We start from the raw sequence: 18438 nt of genomic DNA on the forward strand, positions 1-18438 counted from the left end.
TAATAGATATTTATTCATTAATTATGGATTGATTGTTTGGGGAAGAAGCCACTTCTTAGAGAGGTATACTTCCTAGATGTTAACATCCTGGAAGAAAGCTCTAGAGATACTGTCCTAGTTATGGATCTGTTCCTAACTCACAAGCCCTTTTCCTTACCCTTCCTCTGATCACCTTTGTCACCAAGTCTATTTATTGATAAAAGCAATTCCTTGTATTGCATCATTGACTTTCCAAAAAAGATTCACTATTTAAATATCCTCTTTCTTGGAAATTCCATTTATTGTGAGGAAAAGTCAGTTTCTTCATGTAAAAATAAAGAACAATAACATGAAAGGTCAATAATTTTTGTTGATAGTTATGGTACAACTAATCAAGGAGTACACAAAGTATAGGCAATGAAATTCACAGCAATGTGAAAGAGACTAACTAGCTGGCCATCTACAGTGAAATGACAAAGTGGATGAAAAGTGCATTTTGTTGAGATGATGAAATACTAGAAAAGTAGCCCATCGGGGGCAGCTAGGTGGCACAGTGGATAGAGCACCAGCTCTGAAGTCAGGAGGACCTGAGTTCAAATGTGACCTCAGATACTTAACACATCCTAGCTGTGGGACCTGGGCAAGTCACTTTACCCTAATTAGCAATTAAAAAAAAAAAAGGAACCCATCAAACGAATCTATCATTTGGATGCCCTTAGTAACATTCATGGTTAGTATGCAAAGACATTAAGGATGATGCAAGTAGGGAGGAAGGATGACTTTTGCAAAGGCTTATTTTTACAGAGAGAGTACACAACAGCTGTTTGCATGTTAGACAAAAGGGGAATGTCAGGAAAGAAATGAAATTATTTTTTCTGTCTGGCTAGGATGGGTAGAAGTTCTGGGATTTTATATAAAGGTATTGCCCAAGTGGTCCCTTCATGAAAGATCTGTTTCTTTTGCTCTTAGCTAATGTTAAAGGGACTCCTTTGAAAATTTTGCTTTGGGCTCGAGAATTGAAGTTGACATTCCTGGCTTGGACAAGTGAACATTCTGAAAGCATATCTGTCAGAGGCAGAAAATGTCCAGATGTCATTGAATCCCAAAAGAAGTGAGTTGATTTTATTACAACTTGAAGCAATGTTTGTTTAACATTCCACTCTCAAGGGATGTACCAGCTGACTTTTATAAAAGAATTCACTTTTTCTTTCAATGCATCAAACGTTTCAAAGGTTTTACTGTATGCAGAGGTACAACACAGGACACCTTTATCTCAGTTCCAAATATTCAGCATAAATATTTTGAACAGTAGAGGGTAAATCAAATGACCTAATATTATGTAAATTTGTTATATAATGAGGGTTGATCAATTTGATAACTTTTGCTCAAAAAATCACTATAAGATTAGAGAATAAGGATCTTTGCCTAAACAGTACTTCCTATAGCTATTCACTTGCAGTATAACACTTTGCTTAGGGGATTCAGGGAATTTCTATGATCGGTTCTAATTAATGGTGGCTCTTTCCAAGGTGAATCATGACAGAGACTCAGAGGAGACACTCTGTTGGAAGAACCATTCTTCCTCCTTGTTCTGTAAAAGCAAACTGTCTTGTCCCATTCTTTTTAGTTATTTGGACTTCCAGACCTGAGTTCCTCAAGAGTAGAAGGGGAATGCCTTCCTTTCCCTCACTCCCTTCTCTAGATCAAAATGTGACCTTGGAGAAGAAGCACATAGCAAATGGCCTGTGCTTATCTAGGTTGACAAACTGTGGCCTGTGGGTCAGATTCAGTCTTCCACCTGTTTTTGTGGCCAGTGAATTAAAAATGATTCTTATGTGTTAAAATAAAGTTTTATTTTATAATACAAAAACCACTCTTAGCTATAAGGCCACACAAAAATAGGTCATGCTGTATCAGATCCTTGCTATGTAGTTTGCTGAACCTTGATCTAGATAAACCTGAAAGGGGAGATCTTGGTCTTCCAAATCCTAGCTACCCTTGTCTGCCTTACTGTTTCCCTTTCTAAGCACAGGTTAGAGACTAAGAAAGGTTTGGTTTTTTTGGTTTTTTGTTTGTTTGTTTTGTTTTTTGTCTCTTTCTCTTTTTGTCCCCCATGCATATTTGAAAGGTCCTAAAGGTAGTGCAGGGAATAGAGCACTGAACCTGGAGTCAGAAAGATCTGAGTTCAAATGTTACCTTAGATATTTAATGAGCCTTGGGTAGTTCACTTAATCCACTGAAAAGGAAACGACTAATCATTCCAGTATCTTTGCCAAGAAAACTCCATATGGGGTCATGAAGAATCTGATGGGACTGAATAACAACAAAGGATTAAAATTTCCTGAGTTTAATCATTTGGGTACAGACCTCCTGGAGTAGTAGTTTCAAAGTGGAAGCTGAGATTTCCAAGGTGGATTTGGCCTGATCCTTAGGGATAATCAGTGGGAGGGTGGGAAGTTGAATAGCGTCCAGTACATTCTTTTGATAAACAAGTCTTGGGTGTGGTTTCTTATACAATCATATCTACTCTTACTGACCCACTCCCCAACCCTCTCTCTCTCCCTTTATAGAGACAGCTCCGGACCTGACTACTTCTGAGTCAGGTTACCACTAATAGATCTGTGTCCCAAAGAGACAAGAAGAAAAAGAAAAAAGGACCTAAATGTATAAAAATACCTATAGTAACTCTTTTAGTAGTACATTGGAATTTAGTAGTAAATTGGAAATTTTCTTTTTCTTTTTTGTCTCTTTGGGACACAGATCTACTAATGGTAATGTTTAATCAAAGGGATGCCTTTTGGGTATAGTTCCAAATTGCTCTACTAAATGATTGGTGCACTTCACCATTGGTGCATTAGTGTTCTAATATTCCCTTCTAACATTTGTCAATTTTTTTTTCCTGTCATATTAGTCAATCTGATAGGTGTGAGATGGTACCTCAGAATTGTTTTAATCTTTATTTCTCTAATCAATAGTGTTTTGGAGCATTTTTTTATATGACTCAACACATTGATTACTTTGTCTGAAAATTACCTATTCATATCCTTTTACCATTTATTAGTTGAGGAGTGACTTTTATTTCTATAAATTTGACTCAGTTCTCTATATAATTGAGAAATGAGGTCTTTATCAGAGAAACTTGCTGTAAAAATTTTTTTTCTATAGTAAGGATTACTATATAATTTTCTTTATCCTATTTCCCCCCCTCTCCTTCATCCTATTCTCTCTCTCCTCTTTCACCCTATCCATTCTCAAAAGCATTTTTAGGCATTCTATTTTAATATAGTATTCTAAGCTTAGATTATTTTCACCTTATAGTTTCAATTTTCCTTCCTCTAAAGAATTATATTTTGGATCATATGGATAAAGAAGAGAAGGCTGGTATAATGGATAGAGACGCTGGTCTACAAGCCAGGAGGACCTTGCCAAGTCCTACTTGGCTGTATCAACCTGGGCAAGTCCCTTAAACACTCAGTGCTTTATTAAGTCTTTGATGATAAATTGCTGAGAATATGTTGACTTGCATATAGAAGGAGTTCCTTTATTTGGGAGTTATCTATGCGAATAAAATCATGGATCCACTCTATCTTCTGATTATGCAATCTGGATTCTGTACTAATGTATTCAAAGCTTTTAATCTTGTCAAGAACTGCAGTTATATTTTATAAAGTAACTGTAAAATACCTATATCTGTATCATGGATTGATAGAAGAAATCACATAATGACTATTGCAGGAGAAAAGAAATGAATAAATCAGAGAAGGCCTCTTTTTGTCTCTTAGACATCTAAGTCACCTTCTATTGCCTCACAGCATGGTAAAGGACACCTGAATAATAAAAAATGTATCTGATGCTTAGGATCATCTCATGTAACCCTTCACAAAGATCCTATGAAATAAGTGCAATGGTTTTTGGTATTTCCATTTTACAGGTGGGAAAAGTGAGACAGAAGGAGGTTAAGTGCTTTGCCCAGAGTCACAGAGCTAGTAAATATTGGAGACAGTGTGAATCTAGTTTGTTCTGACTTGGAGTCCAGCGCTCTATTCCCGGTTCCACAGGGACTTTCTCAAACACTATGCCAGAAAAACACAAGCTCTGGCAGGCCTTCCCAAGTTGGGCAACACTTCAAGAAGAGGCATGGTGACAGACTGTGTGGTTGTCACCTGAGGAGCAGCTTAGCTAAGTTTGCAGTCACTCATCATCCAAGCTGGTGTTGAGTTTTCTTGGCCACAGCAACTCTAGAATACTGTCTTTTAAGATACAGGGCAGGGCGTCTCCACTAACTAAATCTTGGGCCCTTAAAATATGAAAATAAGTAGAGATCCAGACAATGCAATAGCAGGAAGTGAAATGATACCTTCTCTCTGATATTTAGCAAATGGTGTTTTACTCATAGCATGAAGGTTTGAAAATTGGAAAGGAACTTGGAAATCCAACTCCTTCATTTTTTATAACTGGGGAAACTGAAGCCCAGAAAGCTCAAGTAAGACCAGAACAGAAATTTGAACACACATCCTCTGACTTTGAATTCAGTTGTCTTTTCTTGATGCAACACTGTCATCTCCAATTCCCAGAGTTCCTCTCCAGAAGATTCTGGTGATCTCTAAAGTTTCTTTCTTGTAAACATTTAATTTCTGAGGCTTATTCTTCTTTGAGTTCTATGACAATTAATTAAATTAAGTTAACAACTAACTTCTTTTCTTATAAACATTTAAATTTCTTAAGTTTATTCTACTCTGAGTTCTCTGACAATTAATTAAACAAACACCTGCTGTGTGCAGACCAGTCAGAAAGATCTTCATTAAATTCTGGTCTCAGATGCTTATTAGCTGTGTGACCATGGCCAAATCAATTGATCTCTGTTTACCTCAGTTTCCTCATCTATAAAATGGGGATAATAATAGTTCCTACTTTCCACAGTTGTTGTGAGGATCAAATGGTATAGCAATTGTAAATTATTTAGCATAGTCCCTGGCATGTAGCAAATGTTATATAAATATTAGCTATTATTATCATCATTAATTATTATACTATATTCTGGAAGAAGTAATATAGTTTAAACAAGACATAGCCAATAATTATGGCCTTTGTAGAATTCACAGCCTAACTGGGTTGAAGAGTTATAGGATTATAGTAAATGCTAATATGAAGTCTCATGATTTCAAATTCAATTATTCAGGAAATAAAGGAATTATAGTTATTTCCCATAGTTTGGATATGGTAAATGGGAACAGGGGTCATGCAATAAAGGTCCTGTAATTAATCCCAGAAATAACCACAATGATTTCTATGAACAATGTTGAGAATATGCTCACACAAAATGCATCTACCTACAAGCCCAATCTCCTAACTAATTTTACACAAGATCATATCATTTAGATCTGGAAAAGATTTTAGTTTAGAGCCTAACCCTGACATCTTCTGACATTGAGGCCCATAAAAGTCAAATCATTTGCTCAAAGTCACATGTGTGTAAATTGCATATCTAGTTTATTAGTAAGCAATTGTGTCAAAGTGAAGGAAACAAGAGATTTGAGCTGATTATAAGCAGAGACAAACAAGAACACAATAATAGGAAAAGAGTTACGGAAAAAGACTTGACCAAAATACATTTTCAGTGATGACCTATGTACAAGAAGTTGGTAAAGGATGTCATTCAGGAAATGTAGTATCAGAAAAAGGAGGTGCAGGGGTCATGTAAGAAGATCGGAGAATTCAGAGGAAGGTCTGTACACTGTGTAGATACTTTTTTTTACTTGAACATTTTATTTTTTCAGTTATACATAAAAACAATTTTCCACATTTTTTTCTTTAAAATTTTGAATTCCAAATTCTTTTCCTCCCCTTAAAAAGCCAAATTATTTGATATAGATTATACATGTTATAATCTTGCAAAACATATTTCTACGTTAGCCATGTTGCAAAAGCACAGATGAAAAAAAACCCAAAAACAACTTTTTTTAAAAGTATGCTTTGATTGGTCTACAGACTCCATTAGTTCCTTCTCTGAAAGTGGATAGCATTTTTCATCCTAAATCCTTCAGAGTTGTCTTGAATCTTTGTATTGCTGAGAATAGTTAAATCATTCACAGTTGAATATTACTGTTATTAAGTACAATGTTCTCCTGGGTCCGCTTGCTACATTGTGTAGATGCTCTCTGGGCGGGAGTCTGTGTGGACAAGAATAACACAGTATTAGAAGACCTAGATAGATTATGATCTGTACTGATAGAGGGAATATCTAGAGATGAAATTAAAAATCCATTGAAGCGCTGAAATCTATCCTCAAGCATTGCCAGAAGGCCTGGCCTACTTTCGGTCCCCATAAACTTGAGTTCAGGTTGAGAAGATCAAGTTTCAATGATAGTTTATCTAAATGAAAATTGGGATCATCATAAATTTCTAGATGTAGCAATTCAATTGTTCTCCATCCTAATAGAACAATAGAAACAAAGATAGTCTTGGATAAATAAAACACTTAATTGGGACAGAAATTAACAATAAAGCAACAGGGATCGGCTTCAGGCTTGCTTCCGAATGAAAACACTTTCTTTCCTTCTTCCAACAGGTACAGTTTGGCTAATTTGGTCTTTTGCTCCACATAATCATGAATCCACCTGTGGTGACTTCCATTTTCTTGATTTTGTCCAGTCTTTAGTGTAATCTAAATGTCCTCTTTAGTGTAATCTATCTGTATCATTGACTCTCATATCTCATGAGAATCTCTTTCTCCCAAGATTATATGTGTCACAGGCCCAAGCCTTGGGTATTCTTTCCTTGCCTTGCGCAAGTCTTTTTGTTGATATTGAAATATTGAATTTGGGTATGGAAGAGGAACTCATAAAAAGGTTTATTGAATGAATAATCAGGAAAAGAGGGAACATTTATTTGTGGGCAGAAGAGATTTTAGAAATCTTCTAGTCCAAAACCCTCACTTTACAGATGAGGAAACTGAGGTCTAGAGTTATTCAATGATTTGACCAAGGTTACAAATGACAGAGCTGGTATTCAAACTGGTTAATTTTGTTTAGTATTGTCACTATATTACACTACCTTCAAGTCCTCACATGAACTTAACTAATAACTAAAGCATGTTATCTAAAACAAAAACATCCAGCTTTTCCTATTGACAAATGTTTTCAATTTTTTTCCCCAAAGAAACATTAATTGATTACTCCCAGGAAATTGCTTCTTCTCTCAGGCACCATGACTGACTAGTACTACTTATAAACAGCACAAATAGCCCATACTCTGTGCACGCCAGCCTTTTGTTACTAAAATTGACATTATTTTAAGGATGCCTTTTCCCACTTAGCTTTGAATGTTCATCATTTTTAAAAAGGTCTCTTCTTTCTGTCTTACTGGGAAACATTTGCAACCAATATGGGCATACAGTAATTTAATACCTTGAAATTCACTGTTGTCGAATTTATAAGCCAGGAAATTGATTCAATGTGCATTACTGAAAAAACTCGTCCTTCAGAATATTCTGGTCTTTTTGGCTACTTGCCCCAGTGAACATGTTCCCCAGTTAGTTTGTTTCCTGCTGCATTTTGAATTTCTGTTCTTTGCTGCATTTACAGCTCTTCCTCCCTTCAGCCTGGATCCGTCTGCTTTGTATCTAAAAGCCAGCAATTTTCACAAAGTGCCAGGAAACAATCTTAGCAACCAAAGAGATTTGTGAATTTTCCTGCTGCAGAATCCTGAAGAGAGGGTTTGATAGAAACCAAGTGACTTTTCATTTTACTGTGTTCTCTTTAGCTAAGGTCAAAAGGCAAAATAAAAATGACAACTTTAAGCAATTGTACCGGTATAAAAATAACTCTTGCTCCTTGATGCTTACATTTTGAATATTAGAAATTATGTCCCACTCTGTACTTATGAGCATTGCCATATTTAGAAATAAGAATAGCCATAATATCATCTTTGACTCCTTGCCCTAATTTGCCCTGAATATCCAAACCATTGCCAAAACTTATCTTTTCTACTTTTACATCTTTTGTATACATGGTCGCCTCTCCACTCACACAGAAACTTCCCTAATTTAAGCTTTCTCACTTAAACTATTGAGGTAGATATTGAGTTTTCTCCCTACCTTAAAAGTCTCTCTGTATTCTGATTTCCTGAAATATAGGCCTGTCCATCTCAATTCCTTCTTTAGTAAATTACTTATAACCTCTAGTATAAAATATAAAGTCATTATGTGCTTTTATAGCTCTTTACTATCTGGCTCCTTCTACTTTTTTTGTCTTATACTTCACTCCCCTCTATGTACTCTATATCCAGCCTTATATGTGACTTATGTTTTTGTAACTTACATGTAACACTCCATCTCTGAGTTCTGAGCTGGTTGTTCCCCATGTCTAGAATGCTCTTGTTCCTCATTTTGGCCTGGTATCATAGCTGGCTTTCTTCAGGAATCACCCCAAATTCCATCTTCTGCAAGAGGTCTTTTACAAGGCCCTCATCATTTGAACTTTATCTTATGAGGTTACCTTCTTTCTACTTTTTTTGTATCTTACATGTATATATTTATTTACATATCTTCCCACATTAAAATGTAAGCTCCCTGAGGGCAGGAACTTTTTTTTTTTTGGCCACTTTTTGTATCCCTGGTACCTAGATTAGTACCTAGCATAGATCAGATAGTAAGTGCTTTATTAATGTTTGTTGAGTGAACGAGTGAGTGAGTGATTGGAGAATAGACACAGGATCTTCTCTTTGTCTCCTGCCCAAAAGTGACTCTGGCTTGTCTTACTCCACCCCCTAATCCTTCCCACAATTCTCTGTATACACCAAATGATTGGACCAGCACAGAATAGTGGGAAGGGTGATTTTCCAAGCATATTATAATAGAGTATTGTCCAATAGGTAATTAGCCTTACGTGCTCAGTTGTCTGGCCTCAGTACATCAACTCTGAGTTTCAGCCCTTTACATCTTCTGCTTTCTTTTGTTTTAGAATACAGGTGGTCACACTATCCCTGACTTCTCAGGGAGGTGAAAACCCTAAAAAGGAGATGATCACCCCCCCTCCGACCTCTGAGGAAGGGAGGTGAAAGTACTAAAAAGGAGATGATCACGCCCTCCCTTACTTCTCAGGAAGGGAGATGAAAAGCACCAAAGGGAAGTGGGAATTGCTGGTGGGTTTCTGGGCTGAAGGATCTTATTAGAAACAGGTATGCACAAACCCATCAACATGGGAGGTATTACATAAGCACATAGCAATAACATATAGGCTATTAGTGATGACTCTCCCCACAGCCAGTGCAGGCTTAATGTGATATAACAAACATGAATTGTACATGCAAGTAGTGATATAACAAACAATATCAATCAACATGGTGTTGTAAAAGATTTCCAGAAGACTTAGAAGCAGGGTGTCTAAACAACAGTCACACATACTCCTTCTTCAGCAACCAAGAGATAGTCCAAAACCAATCTATTGTCCATTGCTTCAAATGTCAGGAAATCCAATGATTCCTGAGGGTTTTGAAGTCCTACAACAATCTTATCATGTCTCAGAAAATCCAATGATTCCTGAGGGTTTTGAAGTCCTACAACAGTCTTATGTCTCAGAGAATCCAATTATTCCTGAGGATTTTGAAGTCCTACAACAATCTTTTCTTGCCTCAGGGATTGCAATGATTCCTGAAGGTTTTGAAGTCCAACAATTTTTGATGTCCATGAGTCAAACGTCATAACTGCCAGGTTCTTTCAGTGATGGGCACAGTCAGCAATGGAACCACCCAATGTTCTTGGGTCTTCTCCTTAGTTTCAAGGGTCTGCTCTGTCTCTCCAGTGGATGAAGGTGAATACAGCTCATTGGCACCCATCTGATTCCTTCTCCATCTGTGGAGATACAAGCAAACCCCCTCCCCTAACCAATTAACCTATCTGGTCCCTTCCATTCACTACTTTCTGGATCTCTCCATATCACATGGTAATTATCTAAAGATAGTGGAGCTGCTCGTACTGGACACTGCCCTTCCGGTGGGTTATAAAACTTGTCTGCCAGACCCAATGCATCTTTGTCAAAAATCAAGAAGTTAATAGTATAAAGAGCTAGTTTTAGAAGTTCTCTAGGGTTACCTGTGGCTCCCCCTTTCTTTTGTTTTTGGAGGAGTGTCTTAATGTCTCTGTTTCTCCTCTCTGCTATTGCCTATCCTTGAGGATTAAAAGGTATGCCAGTGGTGTGTAAAATCTTATGCTATACACAAAAGTATGTAAAATGTTAGAAGTATTTGCAGGTCCACTGTCTGTTTTGATTGCTTGTGGCACACCCATAATTGTAAATGCTCATATAAGGAATTTAGTGACCACTCGGGCTGTCTCTTTTGCTACTGGTATTGCAAAAGTGAATTCTGAAAAAGTATCTACCACAATATGGATAAAAGACACACAACCAAAAGATTTATACTGGGTCACATCCATTTGCCAAATTTCATTGGGTCTCAAACCATGAGGGTTCTTCCCTGGAAGGAGTGTAGGAGTGTGGAAAGGAAGGCAAGCTGGACAGGCTTTTACTATGCTCTTAGCTTCCTCTCTTGTTATTCCAAATTGTAAACATAAAGCTCAAGCAGCCTGATGATATTTAAAATGATATTCTTGGGCTTCTTGAAATAAAGGAGTATTGGCCAACATAGTCAGAAGGCTATCTGCCTTTGAGTTACCATCAAAAATAGGACCTGGAAGTCCACTATCAGAGTGGACATGCAAAATATAAATCTTACCTGGATGTTTTCTCACTTGCTCTTGAAGTTCCTTAAAGTGCTGATATATATCAGAGGCTACAAATTTTATTTGGGCTGTGGCAATTCTTTGTACCACACCTACTGAATAGGCCGAATAAGATATTATATTTATATCTCCTTGATAATAAGTAAGAGCTAGAATGATTGCATACAATTCATTCTACTGAGTGGATTGGAAAGGAGTTCTGACTATTCTCTTTATAGTTAAGTCACGAGAGTATACAGCACAAATATCATGTTTGGATACATCTGTAAAGATAGCTGGTCCTTTAAGAAGAACTTTAGAAACGTTTTCTTCAAGAATCCATCACCAATTATGTAATAGTTTGGTCATCTTTAATGGAGACCTATGTGTAAAATTTGGAGTCATGGCTAATAAAATTTGCCACTCTGGGATGGTTTCACAGCATACATTAACTTGTGCATTAGTATAAAAGGTGTATATCTTGTCAGGTCTTATCCCAGATAATTGTACTGCTCGCTTAATGGCCTTTAATAAAATTCTAGCCACAAGCACTGGGTAAGGAATAAAGCTTTGTTCTGGTTGTGCTGGGAGGTTCACCCACTCTATCACACTGTCTCCTTGATGAAGGACTACTGTGGGTGCCTCTTGTGAGGCAAAAACTGATATTTCCAAGGGTTTTTGAGTGACTCTTTCAATCACATTGGATAAATCCAGTTCAACTTCTCTCAAAGTCTCTTGAGCTTCTTTTGTAAGATGGTGTGGTGAGTTTTAAGCACTGCCTCCCCTTAAAATGTCATATAAAGGTTGCAATTGATAAGTAGTCAAGCCTAACACTGGATGCATCTATTGGATATCTCCTATCAATTTCTGAAAGTCATTTAAGGTGTTTAGCTTCTCTGTTCTTAAGGAGAGTTTTTGTACTGTAAGCACCTTAGGGTACACTTCATATCCTAAATATTAAAAAGGAGCATGTCTTTGAATTTTTTCTGGAGCTATGTACAATCTGTAGTTCCTTAATGTTTCCATGGTCTTTTGTAGACATGCTTCTAACATTTGTTCCTCAGGTGCACATCCCAATATATCATCCATGTAATGTAATAACATTACTTTTAGAAATGCTTTTCTTACTGGAGTGGGAGCAGCAGCAACATACATTTGACACATAGTAGAGCTGTTTTTCATTCCATGTGGCAAAACTTTCCATTCATATCTTTTATAAGGCTCAGCTAAGTTAACACTGGGCACTGAAAAGGCAAATCTTTTCATATCCTTCTTATCTAGAGGGATAGAATAGAAACAATCCTTAATGTCTATAACTCAAAGAGGCCATTCTCTAGGCAATTGAGTAGGAGATGGGAGTCCAGGTTGAAGAGTTCCCATAGTTTTCATCTGTTCATTTACCTTTCTTAAATCAGTCAACATCCTCCATTTTCCAGATTCCTTTTTTACAACAAATACTGGGGAATTCCAAGGACTTAGAGAAGGTTGTAGGTGTCCTTGGTCAAGTTGCTATATCTAATATCTATATCTAATAAGGCCTGAATTTTATCGCTACCTAAGGGCTACTGTTCTATTCACACTGGTGTATCAGTTTTCCATTGGATAGGAACAGGTGAAAGTGTTGGCAGGCCTTCAACAGCAGCCCTGCCTAAAAAACCGAAATACTCATTTTTAATCCTAATTGTTGTAAAATGTCTCTTCCCCACATATTGATGGGGATTTTTTCAACTATAAAAGGAGTAAAAACTCCTGTTTCACCTTCAAATTTCCATCTCAAAGGGGTAGTACTAACTTCAGCTGCTATTGATCTTCCTACCCCAGACATGTAGGTGTCTGCCTTAATCTTTGGCCAGTGACTGGGCCAGTTGGCACCTCTAATGACTGTACAATCTGCACCTGTGTCTACCAATCCTTCTAATGGTATACCATTTATATAGATAGTGAGCATAGGTCAGCCAGCTGTCACGTTGCTGTCCAGTATACTCCTGGATTTTCTTGCTTGGAGTCAGAATCTGGGTGACTATCATCAGATTCCTTATTAGGGGTCTGTATCAGTAAACCTGATGCTACTACTTCTCCTGTTTGATATGTCACACATTGTCTACCTGTATTAGTGACTGGGATATTATCTACACATTCCCCAGTTTCCCACATCAGTATATGGAGACACTGTTTTGTAAGTACTCTCAGGAGGTGAAATGGTCAAACCTCTTGTGCCTGGAGGCAAGGGATCCATAGACTGGAGAGGAACAGATTTCACTTCTTCAGGGGGTATTTCAGTTGTCCCAGTTGCATACAACTCTATTCTCCCCAATTGTAATCCATATCTCCCATCAGATTGTTTCCTGGCTGATTGGTCATGTCGGGGTATTGAACTTTTAGGCACTCTCTGGGTGTAGCATCAGCTGCCATCATGCCCCAAGCATTTTTCTCTTGGGCTCAGGATCTGGGCCCCTCCTCCCATTTCCTTGAATCAATCTACATTCTGATGCCCAATGGAAGCCTCGGTTGCATTTTGGACATGGGGTATTGGGTCTTGTTTTCCCACTCTGTTTTCTCACTCTGTCTCTATGCCTACATTGAGCTTTCAGATACCCTACTTTACCACATTGAAAGCATTGATGAGTCTCTCTGGAAGCCTCTTGCCAAAAGGACCCTGTCTTCCCATGTTGGGTTCTTGGGAAGTCTGCATCATAGCCTGGCTATAAAAGGTATTTGTGTCCACTGTGGCACAGCATCTTATGGTCTCCTCTAAAGGAGCATCCTTGCATAATCCTAGTATAATCCTTCTAAAAATCTTATTAGCATTTTCTTTAGCAAGTTGCCTTAACATAATTTCTGTTACTGCATTTTTACCAGTAGTTCATATTACAGCTGTCTGCAAATGTCCCACAAATTCAGCAAAGGGTTCATTTGGCCCTTGTGCAATTTTTGTGAAGGCCTCACCCTTGTCGTGTTTACCAGGGAGAAAAGCCCATTCTTTGATAGCAGCAGGAGCAATTTGTTCATATGCTGCTATGGGGTAATTAATTTGTACTGAAATGTCTGCATAAGAATCTACACCTGTTAGTTTGTCATAGGTAATTGGAGTATTAACTCCACTTTGACTATTTTGTTGGGCTTGTATCCTACAGAGCTCACTATATTCAGAAAGCCACAAGAAGTTTTGTCCAGGTTCTAAGCATGTCCTTGCTATAGATTTCCAGTCTTTGTGAGACTTCATAAGCCAAATTCTGTAATAATATCTTAACATAAGCTGATGTAGCCCCATAAGGAGAGCAAGCCTTTTTCAGGTCTTTTGAGGATTTCTATAAGGAGTGTATCTACTACTTTCTTGACCTGAAGAGTTAAACTGTTGAATCACAGGATACATTCCTATTTTCAAATGAGCTAAATCTTGTCCTTCTTCTGTGGCTTTAAGTATTTTGCCTCTGGCCCAAAAGTGACTCTGGCTCATCTTACTCCACCTTCTAATCCTTCCCACAATTCTCTATATACACCAAATGATTGGGCCAGCACAGAATAGTGGGAAGGGCCATTTTCCAAGCATATTCTAATAGAGTACTGTCCAATCGGTAATTAGCTTTAAGTGGTCGTTGTCTGACCTCAGTGCATCAAATCAGAGGTTTAGCCCTTTACATAGGAGCAGGATTTTTGAGCTGTCTTATATTTTATGAGGGCAGAGAGATGGAATTCCCTTTATATCCCCAGCACCTAGTACAGTGTCAGATACATAGTAAGCATTTAGCCAATGTTTATTTACTTGATTTACTTGGAGCTGCATTATAAAAGGTCTGAGACTTTGGAGAGACAAACTACTTTCTCACCACTTTCTTGGTTTTGCTTCCTGAACTCATAACACTTCCTGGCCTGAACCTCTGCCTAGCAACCAATTTTCCTGCTTATAAGAATATAAAATCATAGAATTTCAGATTTAGAATTAGAAGGAACTTTAGAAGTTATCAAATTGAACCTAATAATTTTACAGATAAAGAAATTAAAGCTAAGTGATTTGCCAGAGTCACAAAGCTAGAAAGTGTCTGAAGGAGGATTCAAATTCAGGTCTTCCTGACTCTATCCATAACCAGTCTCAGTCCCTTAGATTATTCTAGAGGCACTCTGGTACCAATAGGGTCTGGATATTTGTTCTACTTCCAACGTGGACTTCTTCCTTCTCAGATGTAGACTATTCTTCCCCTCTCCCTAAATGCCTGAATATATTTAGTCTTGTCTTTGGATGAAATGGGCAAAGGCAAAGACATCCCAATTGGAGAAGGGGATTACTCCCTAATGGGAGCATTTCCAACATTGTGATACTTGGGTAGAGGGGATTTTAAGGTAGCAGAGTCTTCTCATTTCCCTTAGATGAAATCACACAAGGGACTTCAGTTTTGGCAATAAGCACAATGAAAAGCACAAAGCAAGCTCCCAGTAAACTCTCCAAATCATTTAACATTGGGAACTTTCTATTCTCTTCTTCTTGCTAAGGCACCCTGTTAGGTTAATTATGAACTTTTAAGAAATCTATGATATGATTATCTTGAAGGTTTGTATATTCATAGAGAAAACTTAGATTCAAAGATATTTTCAAAGATTTTGTAATATTAAAACAAAAACTTTCTAAATTAGGTCACTTGCTTTTCAGCAAGTTTCATCATTTACCAATGTGCAAAAATTAGCATTCATCAGTTTCTTCTCTAACACTGGTGTCAGGGGGCAAGAATAACACCAGCCTAATAGGCTGTTTGTATAAGCATGAGAAAGCTACATAACTGAATGTCAAGAGAGAACAAGTCTCTCTACAATGCCTTTATAACAAACTATATTTTGCTTTCTGTTCTCAGCACCTTCATTCATGCCTCTTTTCTCTAAGGCATTTTCTTCCTTGTTGAGGATTGATTTATAAAAAGCAATCCCTGATTGTTGTTTTGGGGATCTCAGCTTTGGTTAGCTGCCACTGGAAAATCTTCTCTTTTGGTGGCCCCACAAGAACAATGCTCTTCAATCTGTACTTCAAAGTAGCCTCCCATATTCTATCCTCATCATCCACTGGGTAGACTAATGAGACATCCCGGCACTTTGAAAGCATCACATATTAGTGAAGCATCTTGGAAAAGAAATTTAAGGCATAGGGGATGTAACCTGCAAAGAATCCATCATGCTGGAGAAGAATGCTTGCTAAAAGGATCACAGGCTTTGGAGCTGGAAGAGACCCAAAGGCTCAACTAATCTAACCCTGTCATTTTGCCATATTGAGAAATTAAGGTACAGAGAGGAAAATGACTTGTTCAAAGTCATAGTAAATAGAAAAAACTGGGATCTGAACTCAGGTCCTTTGATACAATTATTTTCTTCTTATATCATTTTAAGGTTTTACTTTATCACATCTCTGTCTGGAGAATTCTTGTTTCCTAAAAACAGTTCATTTGTCAGTTTTATCTATCTTGGTTCCTGACCATTTTGGGGTGTGTGTGTGTGTGTGTGTGTGTGTGTGTGTGTGTATGTATGTATGTTGGTATAGGGGTGGTAATAGGAAACTCATGTCTAGTTCTTATGGTCTATACCACTCAAGGACAATTGGGATGGATTACTCTCTATCATTAACTTTTCTTATATATGTGTGTACATGCACAGACAAGCAGGTTTACATATAGTAAAAATTCATACATGTTCACACACATGTATCTTTGTATTTATACCTGTATATATATACATGTCTCCCAATAAGACAGCTCCTTAAGGGCAGACCATTAATGATCTTGTGCAATGTTTTAAATGAAGGAGGCATTCTGGGAATATTTCATTATTGATAGCCACTACTCAAGGGTAGTGGCTCATTAGAATGATTCCATCTGTTTATTAGACTTTCTTGTTCCGTTGTGTCTCAACATTTGCTCCTGAGTCTTCCCAGGAACAGAAAATTGACTCTTAGAGGGCATCTTATCCAACTCCACCTTAGCCATCATAGTATCATAGATCTGAAGTTGAGAAGAACCTAGCTCGACCTCTTACTTTTTGTAAATGAGGAAATTAGGATTCATAAATATTAAGTGGCTTGCCCAAGGACACCAAGGTAATAAATAATAGAATTGGCTCTTGAATCCATAACCTCTGTTTCTAAGCAGAAAACTCTAATATAAAATGCTGCTTCTCCATATCTGGATAGAGGAAGGGGATGGGATGGACTTAACAGTGTAAAGAGAGAACTTTTATAGGAGACACTATCTCCTATAAAATGTAAATGATATTTAATATTTAATAATAATATTATTTGTACTATCTCCCAGGCTTATGTAAACATGTTCTTATTTAGCTGACTCCTCATATGAGAGCCCCCAAAGGCTCCTTCAGATATATTTTATGCCTGCACTTAGCAATAGGGGGAAGATGGGTAACTGTAGATCATGATCCAAATTTAAAGGTAGCATCAGGTGTTGGTGCCTTTGTTCTAAATGTCAATGTTTGTATTATTGTCTTCCTTAGGGATTTTTAGCATATTGAGTTGGGGACTATATTAAACAACCCTGCAACTCTGGTAACAACAGGGAACAGCAAGCTCTGTCCAGCTCAGTGCTTTTTTCCTGAACTAAGTGTAAGTAATGGGCAATGCCACAGAGCAACAGGAGATTGAGTGGCCCGGAAATATTCTCTGTGGATATAGGACTGCCCTGTGGGTGGGATCCTGTCCATATTGAGACAGCTTCGTAATGGTGACTCTCTTGCTGGTTGGCTGTGTGTGTGACCTCACAGGCCCTTAATAAGCCGACTGCAGACAGCAGTCGCTCTCTTTAACCTGGCTCCCTATCCTGGGGTAGCCAAGCCAAGCTGATGGATAGCTGAGAGGTAAGGAGTTTGGTAGAGAACACGTGGGTCTTCAGACCAGGTGTTCACTAGGGAGCTGACAAGTCAGGGCATTATGTGAGTAGGTATAATAAAGGCTTTTAAGATTACATGTGGCTGTTCTTGAGCATGCTACTGGTTATTAAACTATAGATTCAAGAGATCGTGACCAGAGACCTTTGAAGGCCTCAGAGTTGACACTGCAAAGGTCAGTGGTCAAAGGTATTCTGTTGGGCCTAGGGCAGACTAGTAATTGTAACTGCCAGGAGGGCATATTACAATTAAGAGCCTGAAAGAGAATAGTTGACATTAGTTAAAATAAACTGTGAGGCTAAGAGTTTCAGTATAGGTACTGACCATGAATGTGTAGAAATCAATCTCCCTACTCTTCAATGATGGGAAGACTTATTTAACACTGTTTATCACTGTGGATGATGGCAGGACTTCCTTGGGATACAGTATTGTGTAGTAGTCTTTTATTTCTAAGGTCCTGGTCAATGCAAGGAAAGGGATTATACCATTGAGGCAAGCAATGAAAACTGTACACACATAACTAGAAAATTACCCTTTTGTATAATACTGTTCACCTGAGACTTGATCTTCTTGTTAGAACATGACAACTTGTGAAATAAATACCTAAATCTTTAGAGTGGAATTTTTAATTTTGTTGTTATTATGTCCAACTCTTTGTGATCCCATTTGGAGTTTTCTTGGCAAAGATACTGCAATGGTTTGCCATTTCCTTCTCCAGTTCCTTTTATTGATGAGGAAGCTTGAAGTAAACAGGATTAGTGACTCGTCCAGAGTCACACAGCTAGTAAGTGTCTGGAGACAGATTAGAACTCAGGAAGAATTCTGTCCTCTATACCACTTAGCTGCCCCTAAAAATAAGCACATTTATT

At 37.8% G+C, this 18438-nt stretch overlaps 1 protein-coding gene across 1 annotated transcript in view; it reads left to right on the plus strand.

Moving 5' to 3' along the window:
- The window catches only part of MGLL (monoglyceride lipase), a 179891-nt gene that overhangs the window by 2392 nt on the left and 159061 nt on the right, over positions 1 to 18438 (plus strand). The window contains exon 2 of the mRNA XM_074283763.1: positions 949 to 1090. Within this exon, the coding sequence (XP_074139864.1) occupies positions 1069 to 1090 (22 nt within the window). The 5' untranslated portion in view covers positions 949 to 1068. The remainder of the gene's footprint in view (positions 1 to 948; positions 1091 to 18438) is intronic.

The sequence above is a fragment of the Sminthopsis crassicaudata genome, chromosome 1 (assembly GCF_048593235.1).
Source record: "Sminthopsis crassicaudata isolate SCR6 chromosome 1, ASM4859323v1, whole genome shotgun sequence".
In the NCBI taxonomy this organism is placed as follows: domain Eukaryota; kingdom Metazoa; phylum Chordata; class Mammalia; order Dasyuromorphia; family Dasyuridae; genus Sminthopsis; species Sminthopsis crassicaudata.